At 47.3% G+C, this 20,913-nt stretch overlaps 1 protein-coding gene across 2 annotated transcripts in view; it reads right to left on the bottom strand.

Annotated features, from left to right (window-relative positions):
* Positions 1–20,913, bottom strand: part of LOC6529336 (Krueppel-like factor luna) — a 126,659-nt gene that overhangs the window by 6,358 nt on the left and 99,388 nt on the right. For both annotated transcript variants that reach the window (XM_039373283.1, XM_015196803.2), the window contains exons 3-4: positions 5,004–6,309; positions 4,787–4,933 (exon numbers count right to left, since the gene is read on the bottom strand). In XM_039373283.1, coding sequence (XP_039229217.1) covers positions 4,787–4,933; positions 5,004–6,309 — 1,453 coding nt within the window. The remainder of the gene's footprint in view (positions 1–4,786; positions 4,934–5,003; positions 6,310–20,913) is intronic.

Here is a 20,913-nt window from a genome sequence, read left to right as displayed (position 1 = left end):
CACTTGCGGCTTTCCTCCCATTTTCCCGCAGCCATTTTCCCCAGCTTTCCAACCCTTCCGTTGACCGGGGCCTGGACTTGCCGGCTGTCTTAATTTCCATTTGTTTACACTTGGCCATAGCTCAAGTCTCGTGCTTGTGCCACTGGAAATGTGTTGGTGAGTTCTTGATAAATTTGTCCGTGAACGCCCCCGTATTGATCATACTTGTTTTTAACTTTTCAGTTTTTCACAGCTTGTTAGGAATTCTTACAAGTATTCTACGACTTCATGCTAGCACATACATAATTCTGGTATTCATTTGTTGATAACCATGTGGGTTGAGCAAGCAGAAGTGTGGGCTATTATATTTTCTTAAATAATGATCTTGATTTGCTCCTTGATTATAGTAAAACCTCTTTAAGAAATAGTTGCCCATTTCTATGGCTAAATAAATATGTTGTGGATAACGCTGATGAATACCTTGGTGAATAGGGATTATGTTGGAGAGGAGAGTGCTGCACGTAGGTGCGTCTAATGGAAGTGAGTGTGGGTGACAGCCACTTGGACTTTGGCATGTTGTCAGAACTGTTTGGGAATCGAAGCATTTGGCAATAAATAAGGAAATGCACACTCGCACACATATCGTTGTCTTTGGCAGTTTGCTGGCTACACTCCTTTCGCTCTTTATCAGTTTTTCTCTGTTTCTGCCCATACCTCCCTGCAATCCTCTGGCTGTGTAAATCAGCGTCAAATGCACAAAGTGCAGGCCCAGAGATCTAGGATGCGACCCCCAAGAGTCTCGTATTGAAGTGCATTTAAACGGCAAAAGAGCTGGCAGCAGGCGGTCGGCAATCCGAGGGCCAAAAGCAGCGATAAAGCACCCAAAATGGCCGTGTTATCTGGCCATTGAAGTGGCCCGGCAAAACGAAACGAAACCAAAAACGAAATGAAACCGAAACGAGCCAACAACAAAACGTAGGCGATGTAGCAATAGTTGACTAATTGCATACCCTCTTTTTAGTGATTTTAAATATAAAAGTTCTTAAAAAAGAAAGAAAAGTACTTAATTGATCACATCGAACGAGTTACAGTTTAGTGAACTATGTTTTTACACGAGCACCAATTGGGTAAAGTCAATTTGGCTATTAAATAAGTTTAAGTTAAAATCCAACAATTATCTATTTAGTATAATGCATATATACCCTTTCCCTACCCTTTTTGCCACACTCGGCGGACCTGGCCAATAGCTGGCCATTACTCAGGCTCTGGATATTGGCCATTTCAACGGGCCAGGCCCAAAAGTATGCAATGACCGCGCATGTGGAGCAAGATGGTTTTCCGCTTTCGCGTTTTCCCGCCCAGTGCAGTGCAGCCCTTTAATTAGTTTTCATGGCAAGTCATCTGAGCTGACATTGTTAGCCGCGATGCAGCTCCACGGGCCGGGCCAAAACGCCAAAAAGCGAAAAAGCCAGTCAACCAGCCAGCCAGCCAATCGGCAACTGGGTTAAGCGATTTTCGCCTGCTTTTATTTCCTCGAATCGCGTCGAGATGTCGCCATGTTAATTTATTGAGCCGAACGCAGTTAAAACTTAACCTCAGCCGTTTGTCCGCATATATATTGATAGTTTCAGCTGCGATTCTGTGGCACTGGCAGGCCATAAAGCCAGCACTTGTAACTTGTTTAAAGGCAATAAGGAGGCGGCCACGATGGAGGACCGCCAATGCAACCGCTTAGCAAAAAGTAAAGGAAAAAAGGAGCAACGGAGCGACGGAGCTGCGAATGGAGCCAGTTAATATTTTATAAATTTCACTTGGCGCTGGGTTTTAATTTCGCCCGGCAATAGGAAAGAATGCACCGGCGGGACATGCGATGTGAAAATGGTTGGTGAGGGGAACGGGGAGGGGGTGGAGGTGGAGGCGTTGGGAAAATGGCTGAGGAATCCCTTTTCCTCGGTGGCTCGCCTTTTTATGGAGCTGCTCGATGCCTTCTCGGCTTTTGCACTCAACACAATTTTTATGGTCTGTTTGCGTCTTTTCACTTGATTGCACTTGTAATCTTTTCTTAACGGCTTCGGCGTCTCGGCGCTTTTCCTACTTTTCCTGCTTTTGCCAGCTCTTGCAAGCTTTTCCAGACTCTGGCACTTTTATAGTCGCCCGCGTTTAACTAATTGAAATCGTTTGTGGCCAAAGTTTGCGAGCTGGATTTTATTTCGCCAAATGTCGCTTTAATTGATATTCAATTGGGCCGATAAATATATATATATGTATATATCTATCTTTGTATCTGAGTGTGTGTGTGTGTGTGGCCAGTGTGCTCGAATGGGTTTCTAATTAAATGGCGACGGGCAAATGCAAATGAAAATGGAAACGGATAGATGGCAAAAGCCACAGAGGAAATGCAGGAAGTGCGCTCGAAAAGCCAAATCAAATTAATTTCACTGTCTGTTCCGCCCAAATTCCCCGGGAAAATGTTCAAGGACACTGTTTGGCAACTAAATAATAGCTCGTCATCAATTATTCGCATGCGTCCGCTTTTCAAATGCGACAACATTTAAAGAATCCTCCATCTAGGCGCTCTAATGAAATTCTCCATTGAGCTAAGCTTCATTTGCCATGCAAAAAACGTAATTCATTATGTTTTCTTTAATTTAAAAAACCTCGCCTGGTCTCCATGGTATCATTAAAATAATTACGTTTTCCTTTTTCCGCCCAGCTCCTTTCATAAAATTCTTTTTGCCGAGTGTTTCTCGCCGAGTTTTTTCGCTTTTTTCGCGTTTCGGAGCCAAATCAAATGTTTCAATCTTATCGTCGGGCCAACACCTTGGCTTTTGATTTATTGGTCTCACCGGGTTTCGCTATCTACCCTGCTGCACTTGCCAGTAGTTGAACATGTGTAATTAATTAAAAACTCCTCAGGTTCCAGGAGAGCACTATAGAAGTTTTCCTGGCAAAAACAAAATTAACACTTAAAGCTGTTGAGGCAACAAAACAAGGCGCCAACAGGGCGAAGGGCGCAGTTCGGCTTCTTCTTCGGTTTTGCCCAAGATAAACTGAGAGTTATTAGCAAAACTTTGACTGTTATGGATTTTTATTGGGCAAAAGGCTTTTGGCCTTCCTGTGGCAAGAGCAAACAACAGCGGCGGCAGGTCCGGAATTCGATGTTAATTAAAATGTTAAGCCCCAGCGCCCGGGGCCAAAGTAAATTTATAAATTGAGCAATATCCTGCGGCCGTCACAGAAAGTTGCTGCTGTTGACACTCGCCACAAAGTGGCGAGTGGCAGGATGAGCCTAGGCCTTAAGCTGCACATGAATCTTCCTTACGAGTATGTGCCTTCTGCGATGGCCACGCCTTCAAGGGGCCATTCCAGCAGGAACCGAGCAACTTTGACCAACATTCGGGCACTGAACAAACAAGCCCACACAGCCATAGTCATAGCACTATACACACAGCCATTGTCGACTTGAGTGAGAAATTTGCGAGGCCTGAATTTCATTTGCGGACCAAACATGCTGGGCTTGCAAAGAACCAAATGCGACTTGGGACCAGGCAATGCCAACACTTGCATGCATAAGTAAACAAATTCACACACATCAGCCATTCAAGTTGCTCTTTAACCAGTTAGCCAGGGTATCTTCGATTCGGCAGCGCTCCAGAAATTCGTCCTTCTTCGGGACGAATTGCTTGGCAACGGCATTGCAAAATTATTTGCCTGGCATTTGAGTGCGTGCCAAATGATTTGTTGGTGCCACCGCCATCCCTTCTATTCCCCGAGCCGAAAACTGACAAGCCAAAACAAAGAATGAATCTACCACAATTCATAAAGCAAGCTCCCAGTTGTGCAGATAGAGAAATCAGGCATACCTTGACATAGCTCTCATTTTTCATGGGGGTATGAACTGAAAGTTAGTAGTACGGAAGGCCACAAAGGCCTGTTCTTCTGGTTATGATATGAAACCAAACCAAACCAAAACCCTTTTGAAAATAGAAGTAACGACTTGCCCTTTTCTTCTGAGTGCACAAATTTTAACTGAATGCGCACAAATGTTGTTCGCCAGCAACTACAAACTTTTTTGCCCACTTTTTGGCAGAACTTGAAATGGATTTTGGTTTTCTATTTTATGGGTTAAGTGTTCGCTGGCAAAGCCCTTGTAAGCACACACGCAACGCACACACCCATCCAACCACCATCCACCCATCCGAATCAATAGATTCGCTCTCTCGTGTTCGAATGTGGTTGTAATAAAATTACATTTCAACGCTTGCTGCATGAGTGTGTGTGTGTGTGTGTGTGACCAATATTTCATGTTTGAATTATGCGATTTTTATTGAAATTTCAAGCATCGTCTGCTGTCAGGCGATGAGGTTGTTTTTGGTGCCCAATTGCCGGGGCCCCAACCCCCCGTCCACCGCTTGCATCATCCGCTTGCATCATCCAGCCCATTGCATGTTTTTGCCTGGTTTTCCCGCCGCGACTGCAAGGCTGTGGAAAGTGGAGCCTGGACAAAGGACGGTGTCGCGCAAACAACGCAACATGTCACTCCTACCTGTCCCAGGGAACTCTGTCGAGGACATTGTTGTCGCAGGTCTCTGATTTATTGGGCAGGAGCACCGGTGCACCTGGGGGAGGGGCAGGTGCGCTGGGGATTTTCCGGCCTCTTCCAGGGGCACACGCTTTTAATTGCCGACTGTGGCAGTTGGAAATTCGGATCTGTCAGTGGCACACACATCGTACACACATCGTACACACATCGCACACACTTCTCACCGCACTCATTCAGTGCATTCATATTTCGGGGCCAACTCACCTGTGTGCGTTCTTTGGTGGGCCTTCAGGTGCGAGCTCTTCGTGTAGACTTTTTTGCAGCCCAGAAATTGGCACTTGTGTATCCGCCGCTTGGCGTCCGGGCTGTGATCGCTGTGATGTTGGCGCGGGTGGTGCGGTTTCGAGGAGCCTGTGGGTGGCAAAACAAAAGAAAAATGAGGATGAGGACCGCAACTGGGTCAAGTGTTTGCCAAACTCACCATTCGCCGACTTTTCAGCCCGTTGCGAAAGCACCTGTTGCTGCGGCGTCGCCGTGTTGCTGTTGCTGCTGGTGTTGCTGCTGCCGTTGGTGTTGCTGCTGCTGCTGTTGGCTGCTGCACTGAGCACGGCGGCGACATTGGCATTGCCGTTGTTCTGCATTTGGATGACGCGGGCCAGACTGATTCCAGCTGCTCCCGGCTTCCCGTTCGCCGTCGTCAGCCGGACGATGGTGCTGCGCGGAATGTTGCTGTGTGTTGGCTGGTCGCTGCTGCCGCTGCCGCTGGAGCTGCTGATGCTGTTGCTGCTGCTGCTACTGTGGCTGCTGCTGCTGCTGCTGTTGCTGCTGTTGCTGCTGTGGCTGCTGCTGCTGCTCTTGGGCGAGTTGCTGCCGGTGTTGCAGTGGCCCAGGGCCTGGGGCGATATGCTCAAATGCTGGACGGCCAGCTGCTGCTGCTGCTGCTGCAGTTGCGTCATCGTGGGACTGCTCTGGCTGGTGAAGCGCAGGATTGCTGTAGCGGGTGTGGAGTTGCTGGGCTGTGGATGTGACTGTTGCTGCTGTTGCTGCTGCTGCTGCTGTATCAGTGCCGCCAGATCGTTGGCCTCCAACTGCTGGGCGTAGTTGTGGTTGCGCAGATTGGACTCTGGCGAAGAGGGCGGCGTGAGCGTGGGCAGCACAAAGTCCTGCACATGGCCCAGGTGCATTCTCGCACTGCTGCCCGGGTGACTCTTGGCCTGGACCACGCGTACCTTGATGCCCGGCGCCGAGCTGTTGCGGGAACTCACTGTGATGGTGCTGCCACTGCCCAGGCTGCTCAGCGGACTGGCGAGGATGTGGCTGCTGCTGCTGGTGGTGATGCCGTTGCCAATGCTATTGCTATTGCTATTGCTATTGCTGCTGCTATTGCTGCTGCTGATGCTGCTGCTGTGGCTGATGCTGGTGGGCGTCATGTTGCCGGCACTGCCGATGCTGGGATTCGGGGAGATGGCCGAGGGCGGAGCTGCGAGCAGCACGCTCAGCTTGTCGTCACAGCCCACGTCGTCGTCCTCCTCGTCGATCCGCTCCTGCTTGACCAGCACCGAGCAGCTGAGCGCCTGGGAGCCATTGCTGTCCCAGGAGGCGCCCGAGCAGTTGGACGAGACCGAGGAGGTCGTCGAGATCGTGTCCAGGTGCTGATCCTTGATCTTCAGCTCCTCGAGCAGGCGGGCCTGTGTGGAGAAGATGTCCCACGGATTGTCCAGGTTGCTGTGCATCTTCTTCTGCAGCTTGGGCTCGTCCCGCAGGTAGCGCTCCAGTTCGTAGCAGGTCTGCGAATGAAAGAGCCAAAAAGCGAAAGTTCATGAAAGTCGGTCCATTAGAAAACTGTGGAAGGTAAGGGGGGTAAGGGCGGCTAATGGCTGCTGTGGCCCAATTCAATTTGCCGGGCTTACACATTGCCGGCATTTTCGGGCACATTAAGCCGATAATTTAGGGAGGCTGCCCGCGGCCAGCAACATAAACATAAATTTCAAATTATGCTTTATGCTTTATGCCTGTCGCAATTACAGGTAATAATTTTGCGCACTGAATTTATTGCCGGTTGCATACTTTTGGGCGCCTGACTTGCCTAATGGAGGCGACAATTAAGTGCACATGAAAGGCACCGCCAGGTGACTCCCTACAGTGGGCAGTTGGGTGGGTGGATGGATGGGTGGTGCGTCGCCGGCGGGCGGTTCCTTTGATCTGCGCTCCACTCGAGCGGACTCATTTCGCAACTGGTTGCAAGTGGTGTGCGCACGGTAAACAGCAAACTGCAAACTGCAAGCATGCCGCCGGCACGTGCCACGCCCCTTCGATGCACTGCTGCCAATAAGGGGCGGGAAGCCTTTTGGGGCAGTGACTGGGGGGAAATGGCGTCCCACTTAAAGTCACCCAAGTCAGCCACAAATTGGACACATGAACGGCAATGCGACCGGCCATTTGAAGAGGACCCCAATTCGGGAAATTCCAATTTGATTGGGGCTGCTAACAAATCTTATTAAGTGCGATGCAAAGCGCAGAAAAGCGGAAAACCAATGAGACGGAATAAGCAGCCGCATCAGCAAAAGGGCAAAAGGGTCGACCCAGGGAGACTAAGGACCGCTTTGACCATGTTCCAGGATCTCACACATGCCCGCCGCGTAAATCACTTGAAGTGTTATTTCAAGAAAATAATTGCAACACATAAATTTGCGCAACCCTTTCTGCCCCGAAAGCAGCACAAAGCCCGCCCGAGAACAGGGAAAACTATAATGGTTTATGAATCGGGATAATGGCTGAGGGTCCCTGGATCGGGCTTAGACTTTCGGTTTTGGCCTCAGCACACACAACATATGATTAATGGGCGGCTGCTGCTGCCGCTGCCGCTGCTGCTGCCGGTGCATTTTCCGCCCGCTTTTCCTCTTCTATTTTCACTCAGACAATGCTGGCGGGGGGCAATCTTTGAGCTGAAATCTAAATAAAATGTTACATGCGCGCAATGCAAAAGCAATTTGATATATTGTTTTGGGGGCCATCGAGGGGTGTTTCGGTGGGGCAGGGTGGCAGGGTGGCAGGTGGCCAAGGGAAGTACTATCAAAAATGGCATTTTGATTTATGCCCCGCCGCTTTCGCTGCTCCCGGCAACGGCGATGCTGCAAACAAATCACGTGGGCCAACAGGCCAAAGATTAGACGCGACTTTCAAATTGCTGCCGGCGAACAAGGACTGCCGTGTAGATACAGATACTCGCACCTTGGAACACCTGATTGATGGCCGGCGGGAGTGCAGTTCAGGTCCTGGCCAATTTATAGAAAACAATGACAGCTCAGCTGGCTGTTTTTTGGGTGGCACATCAACATGGCGAGCTGGTCGCCAGGCTAAAGCCCAATTATCCTCTATCTCTGGCTGGCTGACTGGGCAATTAGGCTAATTAGCACTGTTGCCAGGACGGCTGGTATTGTTGCGGAGAACAGTTGCTGGCCAGTTAGGAATTGGCCAACAACTAAATGCATGGATTTTAATTAATGAGCAAACCACAGGCAGATATTGCATGCTCTGTGGGCGGTGCAAATGGGTTCGAAAATGCGAATTATTATTGATAAGTGCAAAATCTAATTGCAACCACTTGCTAACCGTCACTTTCAAATACCTGCCAGTCTTCCATGGCCCTCAGTGTGGCAGTGTCTGTGTTAATAATTCATGGTCCAAACATATTCGACAAGAAAGCCCAGATTAAAAGAGTATAAGCCGACTAGTGGGTTTTATGGCCAACAATTTGGTAGCTGCGTTGAATAATATGCGTAATTCCCGTAAACAATGTGCATGTATGTATATAATTATGGATATTGACGGGTTTTCTACTTAAGTCCTTAACAACAGCAAGAAGTACACTTAGCAGCAGATTGAAGAGGCCAAAAGTTGACTCTTTGTTGTAATCAACATAATTATTGTTGGCGCAAACTTCTCCGAAAGGGAGGAAAACATTTTCCCATCATGTGTGTGTGTGCGAGGGTGTGTGTGGGAGTAAAACTTTTCCACTTTCTTAGGAAAACTTTTTTTCTGCTGCTCATTTGTGTTTAATAGAAATTTATTTGCCCGTCCAGGATGCGTGGAAGTACAGGACAAAAGTCCATATTACTGGTGCGAGGCGAGGCGAGGGTGACAACAAAACACTTTTGCGCACTTTTTGCCAGCAATTTATGTCGCTCCACTTTGGGCCACATAAAAATCTCATTTCCGTGGCGTTTATTTGCCGTCTGCCTTATGTTTCTGTTTCTGTTTCGTTTACTATTTCTATTCCGGCTCCTGTTTTGTGATCCTAAATTGTGGTTCCCCATTTCCCATTCAGCATTTCCCATTCACCATTCACCATTCTCCATTTCCCATTTGCTTTTTTCCACTTTTTGGACTTTCCCGGAACTGGGTTTTAACTCTGAGCTGGTTTATGCGATGCACTTAGGCGATGTGGTGACAGCTGCGGTTATTAAAACCTGCAAATTGTATTTATATCCCCCTGGCAAAGTGGAACCCGCATTTTGACAAGCCGGAAAAAAGAATAGAATAGACATATTTCGGCATAAATTTATTGGCTCACAGATTACCAGACCAGACCAGAAACTCTCCCCGTATTTTGAAAATGCGGAGGATGTTGGCACACATTTAGGCTAAACTTGTTATTGGGGAAACGCCTGTGAACTGAGCCTCCGCCTCCACAATGGGAAGTTGGAAAAAGCGAAGGAATACTGAAACGAAATCCTTAAATTTTTGCAATTATCTAGCCGCAAATTGTTTGCCTAGTCTAGAGCATTTGAGTTCTCAAGAGAGCTCCCATTGTGTGCGGCACGAGCAAATAAAATTTTGAGCCAAACCGAATGAAATGAAATGTTTGCCCAAGGACCAAGCGATCCAAGCGATCCAGGACTTTGGTGGCAAATTGAATTTGGCCACAGCAAATAGAGTCTGTCATTTCCCGGGGTTGCAAGTGTGTGTGCCCACACATGCTAATGTAAAATAAAAGCATGCGATTAAATTTAATTATCTTGCATGTTTATTAAAGTCCACAAATGCGATGTGGTGGTGGTGGGAGGGGAATGGATATGGATGGGCGGGATATCGCACAATTGGGAGAGATTTTGAGTATTTGTCTGCTTGGCACACTCACACACACTCGCACAAGGACACATCCTTGTCCTGGCACGCACTGGAATGGAAAATACCGCTGGCTTTTGGGGCCGTCCCAGCGGGATGCCACGCCCCCGGCTGCCGCCTTCGGTGGGCGGAACATATTTAATTATGTGTGTAATTGAAAAAGACGCAACGGCAGTTAAGGAACATACGCATGCCTCAAGGAAAAGCTGCTGTGCTGTGTGCGAAAAAATCAAGCCGTGACTATTATGCCGCTATGCGGCACATGTCTGCGAAGTGTCCTGAATGTCCCGCTGCGATTTCAGGGCCCCAGTGTGTGTGCCTCTTCTCGGTGCGTGTCTGTGTATTAGAAAGACATTAGCAGACAGCAGCGGGCGGCAATGTCCCTGCGGTTACAAAAATGCTTCCACAGAAGCCGAGCAGCAAGCCCCAAGGACAAGGACAAGGACCCAGTATCCAGTATTTAGTATTCAGTATCCAAAATCCAGGACCTTGGTGCGGAGCATCTGCGGGCGCCGAAAAGCGCGCTACACAAATACAATTTCGACTTCTCCTCCGCCGCCGCCTGCATTATGTCATTTAATGAGCCATAATTCCGGGGAGAGCGCAAAGTCCTCGGCCCGAGGGAAATGTTTGCCGAACATTTTTCCGTTTTCCATTTGCGCCGTCGTGCTGCCCGCCTTCATTTTTGAAAGTTTTAATGAACGAATCGTAATGAAATTATGCCAACAATTAATGCCGCCCCAAGTGGAAGCGAGGAAAGCACTTTAAGACAGCACTGGCCCATTTAGGATGGGCATTGTGAATCAGCTCGAACAGTAAACATAAAGATGTCCTCTCCTCGTTTCAAATAGATATTTCTAACGACCACCGAAACAAATTGTACACGAGATTCTATATTTCCCTACAAGCCAGCCAGGGGTTGGGTCCCTGTTCGGGCGCCACGTGCTGGCATATATGGAAATCTATATGCATATATCCGTATATCCAATTATAATAATTTCTAGTGGTTTTCTCATTAGAATCAGAATAAGCAATCATAACGTGTGGAATTACAATTATGGTATTTATTCACAAAGGTAGACTTGGGTGCCTGTTCGGGCGCCAAGTAGGCATACTAAAATTCCATCACATAGTTTACATTCCTTTCGAAATCGATGTAATTATTGCAGGTGTAAAATTACGGTCAGCCCGTTTGGCACATATTGCAGCATGTGGCTTACATATTTATATCAATGCACACATGCCTGGAGATTACACACAGATTGATACGTTTCATGTGTCGTTTGGACTGCAACTATTGTTTTCAATTTACGTCCTGCTGTGCAGCTCCCACCCTCCTCCTTTCTGCTTTCTCCATTCTGAAGAGTCCTGGCGATGGGGATGCAGCTCCTTGTTATCTGGCTGTCAGCTAAGTGACTTCTTAATACGAGGGAGTGCGAGAGGGGCTAGAGCAGAAAGTGGCTGCAATCTCTGGAGCTGTAAGTGCACCACCAGCAGCAGCAGCCGTAGTAGCAACAATATCAGCCAGTCACTAGTCACTCGATTTGGCAATAACAATAAGCCAGACAAGGAGCTGTGGGCCAGCGGGTGGGCTGATGGCTGATGGCTTCTGGCTTCTGGCTAGGAGGTGACAGACGACAGGGGCAAGGACGCAGCGGGATAATTGAATTATTGGCATTATCACTGCATTTGCACTTACACCCAAACACGCTTCAACTCCTCCGATTCCTCGCACCAACAACTTCTTCTCCAAGTTCTCCAACTTCTGCAACTTCTCCTGCTTATTCAGCCACATTACAAAGTGTAATGCGTTGATTTACTTGACCTGCCCGCCCCGCAGAAAACCCGTTGCAGTTGTTTGTCAGTTTGTTTGTCAGTTTGTTTGTCAGTTTGTTTGTCAGTTTGTTTGTTTGTTTTCGGGTGGAAAGTGCACTTAAGCAACTGAGCTGGAGAGTCGGCAAAAGCGTTGCATAATTCCAGGCATTATGCTAATTTCGCAAAAGGAAGTTGGCACACACACAAGTAGTGCTGCTTGAAAGGAGTTCGCAGGACGATCACTTTCGCCCCGAGCGCCATTTCTGCCTCGAAGGCAATCGAAGGACTCTCGAGAGCGGAGAGCCCAAAAGTGTCGCCCGGAAAAGTGTGCTATCGGAAAGAAAGAAACCGAAAAAAGTAGTAAGTAAGCGAGGGCATCGGGGGATGCCCCGGATGAGCGGGGCAACTAATGCGTTGTACGCGCCGCTGAATTTAAATGAGGAATTAATGCGTACATTATTTCCAACCCTCCATTCGCCAGTCGAGCTCCTGCTCCTGCTCCTGACTATACAAACATTTTGCCACTTGCCACTTGCCACATGCATTGTGCCCCGTTTCGCTTTCGTTACAATTTCGGTCTTCCGTATTCTTTCTCGCTGCCTGTCCTGCTTCGATTACGAGCTCCATGGCTCCTTGTCTCCTTGGCTCCTTGGTGCCCCACTACCACTCGCAGGGCCATTCCTCCATTCCACCAACCCAGCAACCCAACAACCCACCATCACCAACCACATTCCACCCAGATTGTCTGCCCCCGCCATTAGCTTTGAACTTGATGTTATTTGTGCGGCAGAGGCAAATTGCGATGGCTTTCCTTGTTCCTCTTTCCTGGTTCCTTATTCCTTGTTGCCGCCTGCTCCCCTTCACGCTTCGTTTCGTCATTTTGCGGCATGTTGCCGCCTTGGCCCGGCCTAAATGACACTTTGCCCAAATGATGACGCTGACAATGATAATAAATAAATTTAACGCACTTCTAGCGACTCGCGCCCTCTTCCCCAAAGTCAAGTCAACTCAAAGCCGAAGCCGAAGTCGAAGCCAATGTCATTTGCATTTTTTGTGTGCTGTAACCGAAATGGAACTTTATTAACTGCCCAGTGTTTCCATGTCGTGGTCCATATTGCCGGCATTAAAGCCAGGGAAAACTTTTCAACTTTTAAATTCTGTAACAGCTTATCGGGTCCGTTCTGCTTGGTCTGCTCCAACTAAACTAAATCGAGTAATCGAGGGGCAGAGCCAGAAACAATCACAATTTGCACATGAATGCCTGGGAAAATGCGCCTGTGTGTGCACTCTGTTTTGCAATTAAGAGTTGCAGCCACATTTCAGTAACTACTCCGAGTTCGAAACAGTCAATGGTATTGACCATCGTTCCATCGTCCCATCTACATCCACTTAGTAGGCAATTACATTTCATTCCGATCTGAATCGAAATCCGAAATCCGAGTCATAAGCCATGAACCCACACACATAAAGGCACAGCCAAAATTATTTAGCACATTTAGAGGCGACCACAAAATGCGCACACATTCAATTGGAAGGACCGCACATGTCCTGTTCCAGGAATTGGATCTGATCCCTGTCCCATGGCTGTGGGTGTCATCGACGACACAGAGATTGTAAAACGTATAAAATAAAGACAAAAGCTTAATAACTGAAGTCCGCAACTAGCACTACTACTACCACTACTACTACCACAGCTGCCTGCTGTCCTTGTCCTTGTGTGACAATAAAAACTAATTTTTTGGGTCGCATTAAAGGATACACGTAAATGACAAAATAAGCACACACACATAGCGACATCGGATTGTCTGAGTTTTTGGGGAGCCCACAAAACTGTCGAGACGAAAAATGCAATTTCTGTGGTTTTCATTTTTGGGACAGACCATATGAAAGCCGAGAGCCACCCTTCCTTTCACCGAAGCACGAAGGTGGAACATTTGCAGTGTCTATTATGGCATTGAATGGATTTTGTGCTGAATCCCCTGATTCCCTGATCCCAAAGCTGCCCCCGCGCAGCTATCCACCATCATCGTTCAGTGTCTGCTTAAGTGTTTGTCTAACATTTTGTGGCTTATAACTATCATGGCTTATGATATTGACCCAAAACATGTTTAACAACGCATTTTGTCTGTGCACAAAAACCGAAAAATGTTTCATTCTCTATGCGGCGAGTGTGTGTGTGCGGGTGTGTGGGTGTGCGTGTGTGCGAGGGTTTTATCGGCTCAATTCATCGATTGCTACTGGTTGGCAGAGTGAAGGAGAACGGAGAAGAATGGCACAGAAACGGAAACGGAAGCGAAACGGAGAGGTGACCCCACATAAATAGGAAATTTGTACACAAAGCAGGTTTTTTCCTGACAATGTCGCACGGTACGATAAAAGTAATAATGTTGGAGCAACCCGAAAAACGGCAGCTCTTAACAGCAACATGTGTCCGTGCCCCGAAAACTTAATTGCTGGCAAAGTATTTCGGCTGGGAGTAGGCCAAATGAAATGAGATTACACTAAACAACCGAGTTTAAGGTCAAGTTTTTGGACCCACTATATGGGACTATATGGGAGTATATGGGACAATCAAATAATGGCAACAAGCCTAATAACATTGCTGTGCGACCAGCAGATCCACAAAAGTTGCCTGTCTGAATGCAAAACTAACAAAATTGGACAAAGTTTACCGCTTCCCTTGGCAGCAGAGATTATGTAACCGGAGCGGGCCAAGGAATAAGATAGGAACATGGCCATAAAGTTCAGTTAGCAGACTCCTTCCCCATTCCCCAACCAGCTCCAGCTCCAGCTCCAGAGGACCCCCCAGAAATTTGCATACTCGCAGAAGGAGGCAATTCCCGGGAACAAGAGTGGACAAAAGCCGGAGTGGAGCTTGTAGCCTGTGTTCGTTAACTAAAATACGATTGTATTTTATGCAGCGTGTCATGAAATATGCGACACTGCTTACATTTCATTTACACGCAGTGCGGGGCTGGAAACACACACATTTGCATAGGGGGTGGGATGCAAAGTGGGCGTGGGGTGGTTTCCAGCATTTCTGTGTGCAAAATTTATGCGAGAATTGCGCCAAATGCTGCAGTTGACATCGACCATCCAAAAATTGGCAAATATTTGACCGCTTTGCAGTTCGCATTTGCAATTCTATTGCCCGGACAACGAGTCCTGCCAAAGGATCGGGAAGAGCAAACCACAGGATACAGGCTGAGCCGGTCTCTTTAAGCCGAGACTCGAATAAAAGTGGCCATTAGTTGCACTCCATTTAACCGGCAGAACAACAGGGAAAAAAGAAGTCGCAGAGTCGCAGGAAGGACACATAAAAGTCGAAACAGGTGTAAAAGAGGACGAAGGAGCCAGAAATTGTGTAGCAAAATGCTACAGCATCGCCTCATTCGCATTCATCAAGCCTCGTTTTTAATCCATTATGTGTCGGCGACATAAAGATTTAATGAATCGTAAACCTGAGTAATTGCCATGGCAGCAGCAGCAGCAGTAGCAACAGGTAGTAGTAGCTGGGTATCCCGGCATATGGGCCACAAAGGAGGGAGTTGGTGTTCATTGATTTCCTTGAGTGCACAAGCGTATCAGCTTGCAGTTTTCTCAGCTTTACTGCCATCGCAACCACTCGCAGTGAATTGGCGCAAAGGTAACAGGAAAAGGGAAAATGTACTACTGAACAGGAAATCGTTGGGAAGCCGTGGAAAAGCGTGTGAGTGTGAGCCGATTGTTGCTGCCAGTTTGCCCGCGTCCATGCAACTGGTGTCCATTGAACCCCGGCAATTAGCAAGTGCACAACTTAAGCCCAACTAAATCTAAGCACATCAACATTCAATTCAGCTCGATGCCAAAGCCCCCGAAAAATAAGCGAAATATCCGAAACAGCTTGCGAGATTTGCCCATTTGCGTGGCCCACACGCAAAAACACAACTGTTTGGCAGCCAAGTGACTCGCACTCGCACTCGCACCCGCCCCCTGAACACAAACTGCAAGCTCCAAACTCCCGGCCATCTTTCACCTCCTTTAAGCCACTTCGAATGCAGTTGGCCGACGGCAACTAAGCCGATTAGTTGCTGCACTGCCAACGAAACCGAAACCGAAACCATGGCAAAGCTGTTGCGCCATGGCCATTAAAACGAAATTGCAAATACGATTGAGCCTACTTTCTGGCGCTTGAGTGCCAACAATGTCGGAAGTTCATGGGGTTCAGGGGTCCTGGGGTTCTGGGGTTCAGGGGTTCAGAGGATCACAGGTGTGTTGCTCTCGGCCAGCTGGACAGGTGTCCTTTTTGGGGGTCAAGGCTTAATTAATGCACTGCCGGCTCGCCGACACCAAGCCATTCGACAATTATTTGAGCAACTTTGTGAAACCGGAGATGAGCTGTTTGCCTGACACCTACTGCATGTGCATATAGAACGAGCTTCGCCTTTACGGCCAGTTTTGCGGCAATTTTCACCTGTCCACCTGGACCACCTGTCCACTCCTCGCTATTCTATTTTTCAAACCACAAATACAGGAATCCTCCGCCGTTGGCCTGCCGTGTGTTGTTTTTTATGTTTTTCAGTTCTCCCCAACAGCTGCAGCCTGCCCGAAGCTTTGGGTGTTGATTATTGAACAACAAAACGCCGATAGAACCAAAACGAAAAACCTGGCCGGCAGACAGCAGGGGCAGGGCCATAAAAAATGGGAGGAGGGCGTAAAACAACCACAATGTCAGACGGCAAAAATCGAACGAGTCGAGGATGTTGCTACCAGTGTTGTTGCAATGTTGAATTGACCCCAATCAAGCCGGTTGCTGTTTGCAGATAGCCATTGTTTCTGTTGCTGTTTTGGCTCGTTTTACACATTTTCCCCTGCCCCCGCCCACATACGCTTTTCAGGGTTGGGCTGGGCGGAAAAGGGATGAAAATTGAGGAAAATCCACGAGAGGATGGGCTGCGCGAGCCGCAGGGCAAGCAATTGATATGCTCCGTGAAACTTTATTGCCAACGAGAACGGAGAATTGACCATTGGCCAGCTGGTATTCCCGTTGTTGGCCCTTGTTGTTTCTGGCCGCTGCTGCATGCACCATTGAATGCGGTTATTTAGATAAAAGTGCTCGAAATTACAAAACACCATGGATGCCGACGATGCCGATGCCGATGTCGATGTCGACTAATTGAGGCGCTCGAATGGTCCGGCTCCTCAGTTTCTTTAAATGGAATCTCGGCACTTTAAGCCACGAGGCCAGCAGCTGAATAATGCACGATTTTTGGGTCAAAAGCGCACCCAACGAACTTCGGTATGCACAAAAGCCCAAAAGGCAAGGCAAAAAGGGCGCCAAAATATATATCCTACATACATATCCGAATATAAATACCACAGTATATGTATGTGTACATATATATGTGAGTCCGAACAAATGGAAAATAAGGCCCAAAGCCAAAGCTAAAGCCAAAGCGAAAGAAGGGAGCCAGATAGCCACAGTTCGTCGGACCGCAATGCTGAAAAGGAAGTTGCTTAATTAAAAGCGGATATTAGCAATTACAAGCCACAGCTGAAAGGGAGAAAGAGAGAAAGAGAGAAAGAGAAGGAGCAAGAGCGAAGGAAAGAGAGCGTCCGATGGAGGGCAGTTCCAATGAAACGGAAGTAAATGAAATGGCATTGAATGGCGGCCAGATAAACTGTGGGGAAATTAAAAACGCGTATGCCCGGGGAGAAAGTGGAGAAGATGGAGACGTGGAGCGATGGAAGGCCAAAAGGACCTAGACTCTAAGGCCCAAAACATGGCGTCTTTGGCTCTGACTCAGTTTTTCTTCCTTCTGGCCTGGTTTCCATTTCGCTTTTGACATTGTCGCACTGCCTGTTTAAATTCACTTTGTAGCGAGGGGCCGGAGGAAGCGGATGGGCCAGAAAAAAGGCAGCGAAAAGGTGCGCCCCCAACATAATTAGGTTATCATTTTGCTGCTGGTTTTCCCCTTTTCCGACCAAACCCCAAAAAAAAGCCCAGAAAAGGTTGACAACAACAGGAGTCCGCCGCCCAGAGTCCGTAATAAGAGCAAAACGCAGCGCGTAATTGTTAATGGGTTTTACAGCTCTGTTAGCCCGGATTTGTATATAGAGTATAATTTTTGCTGTTCTGCGCCTTCTGCGGCCTTCTTTTACGTTCTGGCTGCTGTTTTTGGCCCAGATTTATGCTGCGACCCAAACCGAAGAACGAGGCGAGTACAAGGCAAATAAATTATGCATTAGGTGGTAGCTTGTTATTCGCCAGTTGGGTTCACCTGACCCTCGGTTCACCTGGCTCAGACTCTCTGGGCTGCTGTAATTGAATCGAAATGCTAACAATCCGCAAATGAACATTCATCAAGGGCTATGTACAAACATATGTGGGACCATCAGATCCAAACGCCATCGGGGTTTTTTCCGCCATTTGTCTTTCATTTAGTGCCGTTCCTTCGGCTGCTTCACACTTTTCCCACACTTTTCCCCTCTGCCCCATCAAGGCAGTTTTAATACCTTAAATTTGCAACAAATCGCTGACAATAATTCGCACATGGCACTCAACAGGAATAAATTACGAGGACACGGTGCAACGCAGCCATATGGAAAAAACGCTCGCCTGAAACAAAAGCGAAAACGAAGCGAGTGGAAAAAAGAGCTGGGGAAATCGAGGGGACAAAAGGAAAAGCCTGTAATGGCGCATCTGTTGAGGAAGGGCTTTTCCAGAGCCCCACACCCCCACACCACCACCCACCACTTCCCCGATTTCCATTACCCCTCTCGATGGCAACAATTGATGGACGTCAGCGCTTCGCAGCCCCAAAAAAGAATTATTAAATTGATCGATGGCCATAAAAAATATGCGAAAAGGTAAACTGCAAAGCGCTGAAAGGCTTCGGCCAGGTGTCGACAACAAAAGGTGGCGGCAATTGATGCAATTCCCGCAGCACCAACTCGATCAAATGTCCGCCGTTTCGTCCGGGGGAACAAAGGGCTGTTTCCATATATTCGGAACTGCCAAATTGCAGGTAGTCGAAAGATATGACTGGAAAATATATAGAAGGAAAGATGTTATGCAACTACAGTAGAGGTTAAGCACTTTCAACTTATTCAGATGTATTAAGTGAAACGTAATCAGCGTGGGAAGTAAATGTTACTCTAGCATAAAATAAATAAATGATTAAGAAAATCTAGAGAACTTTACACTACAACTGAGAAAGTTCCCAGATTGGAACAGAACGTAAGCAGGCCATTTCTGCACTGATAGCGGGGATAGTAAGCTTTGGGCCTTAGGTTCTTGGCCATAGTTTTACGAGGGCCAAAGTTTTGCACGTCCGCGGCATAAATTCAAAACATGTCGCACTCATATATGAACCGCCATCCAGCAGCAAGTGCCCCGTGCTACGTGGCATGTGGCATTCGCCATTCGGCATGTGGCATTTGGATGCGAGTGCGGATTTGGAGCGTGCTCTTCTTGGCCAGAATGTGGGCCAAAGCGTGGAAATTATGAACGCGTTACTTATGCGTGACTAGTTGCAGGAGCCACCAGCAATCCGAAAACGAGTACGAAGTGTGTAATTGCACATTACGCTTGTACGCTTGTACACTTGTCCTGCCAAAGGCAATGGATATGCCGCTGCAACTTTCGTTGGCTTTTGTTGGCTTTCATTTCGCCGTGTTAACAAATATTACGTATACGCAGTGCTGCTCCCGCTGCCAGCGAAAGCAATTTGGCAAAGCAAAGTTGTGCAGCATCCACACAGCTGGTGGGAACTGAGAGGGGGCGGGGGCAAATGCGGGCTCGCATTCGAGTTGATGAAATTGGAATACATCCAAAATGAAAATTAAATTCAACAATTTGCGGTTGTTTTTAGCTGTTTGTCTGACGAGCAAAAAAAAGAGTGTGGAAGCCCCAAAAGGGGAAGTGCAAAAGTGGGCTATCACTCCCCCGACATTTTCAGTGTGTGTGCGCATTTACATGCGGAAATGTGCAATTTGCCATTTCTCTGATTGTTTTTTGAAACTCAGCAGCAGCTCGTTCTCGGTTTCTGGCTCTATGGCCAAAGTGAAAGTTTCAGTCCGCATTTCATGCCATACCATGCCATGATTTCTTTATTTTTGAACAGCTTTTTCTGCTCTGCTGCTGTGCGGCAGGACAATCCGGCAAAGTGTTGCTTGTTATGGTTATTGTTTTGCACGAAAATTAATTGAGTGCATATTCGTTCACGCTGCGCTGCTCACAATGGCGATAACTGCAACTGTCAAAGTGCACTAATAGTTACACTCGCGAATCGCCGCTCAGGTGAGTGGAATCAAATATGATTGAGTATGCAGGCTAGTTCTAGCACCCACGTAGTTTGGCCCAAATGCCGTGTGTAATTTAATGGTAATTACGTTTTTAGCACACTCTTGGCATTGTAGCAAATTTCATTGTTGGCGTTAAGCTTTTCCAACCCTTTTCCCACAAACCAACCAGCACCCCGCTTCCATTTTTGGGCGACAGAACAAACCGCAGCGGCAATTGCCGATGTCATTTCCATGGTTGTTGTTTTTCTCGCTGCTGCTGCTACAACCGTGTGCCAAAAATTTGTACAATTTTGCAACTGGCTGCTTTCCGCTGTGGTTGTTGTTGTTGTTGTTGTTGCTGTTGTTGCCGCTCTTGCGGCAAGCAGCGAATGCCATAAATTAAGTGCGGCGACAACGGCGACAGGCAGTGGAAAAGCAGCCACATGACAGCGGTAGAACGCAAAAAGGTAATTTTGCGAGTGGGAAAATGCAGCAGAACCCACTTTCAGCAACAGCAACAACAAGAGTAACATCAACAACAACAGCTACGATGACAACAATGGCATTGTGGAAAATGCCTGCAAAGCGAAGGAAAATGCACAGCATTTGCATCTGACAATTGCAGACATGTGGAATAACATTATGAACTGCAGGCAGAACTGCAAGCAAAACTAATTACGGGGAAAGTTCTGAGAAATCATAAGATAAAGCTGTGGTAAAACTGCAATAGTGTCACAGTCACAAAAACTAATTAAGAAAGCAATATTTTTGAGACTTTTGTTTGTGCAAAGAACATTCCTCAGTCCCACTGGTTAGTTTGACCAATTAAGAAATAAATTAAGAACTGTCCGCACTGGTCGAATTATTTTTAAAATAACACATTCATGCAAGCAATTTAGAGCTGGAAGGAGGAAAAGCAAAATGAAATCATTTTAAATTCGAGCAACGCCCTAAATAAAGGACTATTTACCGGATTTCACGAAATTCGAAAACGTAAATAATTAAATCGAATGAAAGGAAGCCACTGAGAGCGATGGAGATACAAATGTAAAATGCATCAAAACATTTTAAATATTTATGGGTCAACATGGAAATATGCCAAAAATGTGTGCAGCGACCTCAGCGAACATTTTCAGTTGCCACTGCCATCTCCGCACCTTGTGAAATTCGAATTTCTCGTTTTT

This window comes from Drosophila yakuba, chromosome 2R, assembly GCF_016746365.2.
Source record: "Drosophila yakuba strain Tai18E2 chromosome 2R, Prin_Dyak_Tai18E2_2.1, whole genome shotgun sequence".
Classification (NCBI taxonomy): Eukaryota; Metazoa; Arthropoda; class Insecta; order Diptera; family Drosophilidae; genus Drosophila; species Drosophila yakuba.
The sequence above is the reverse complement of the archived record's forward strand: the minus strand, read 5'-3'. Positions and strand labels throughout refer to the sequence as shown.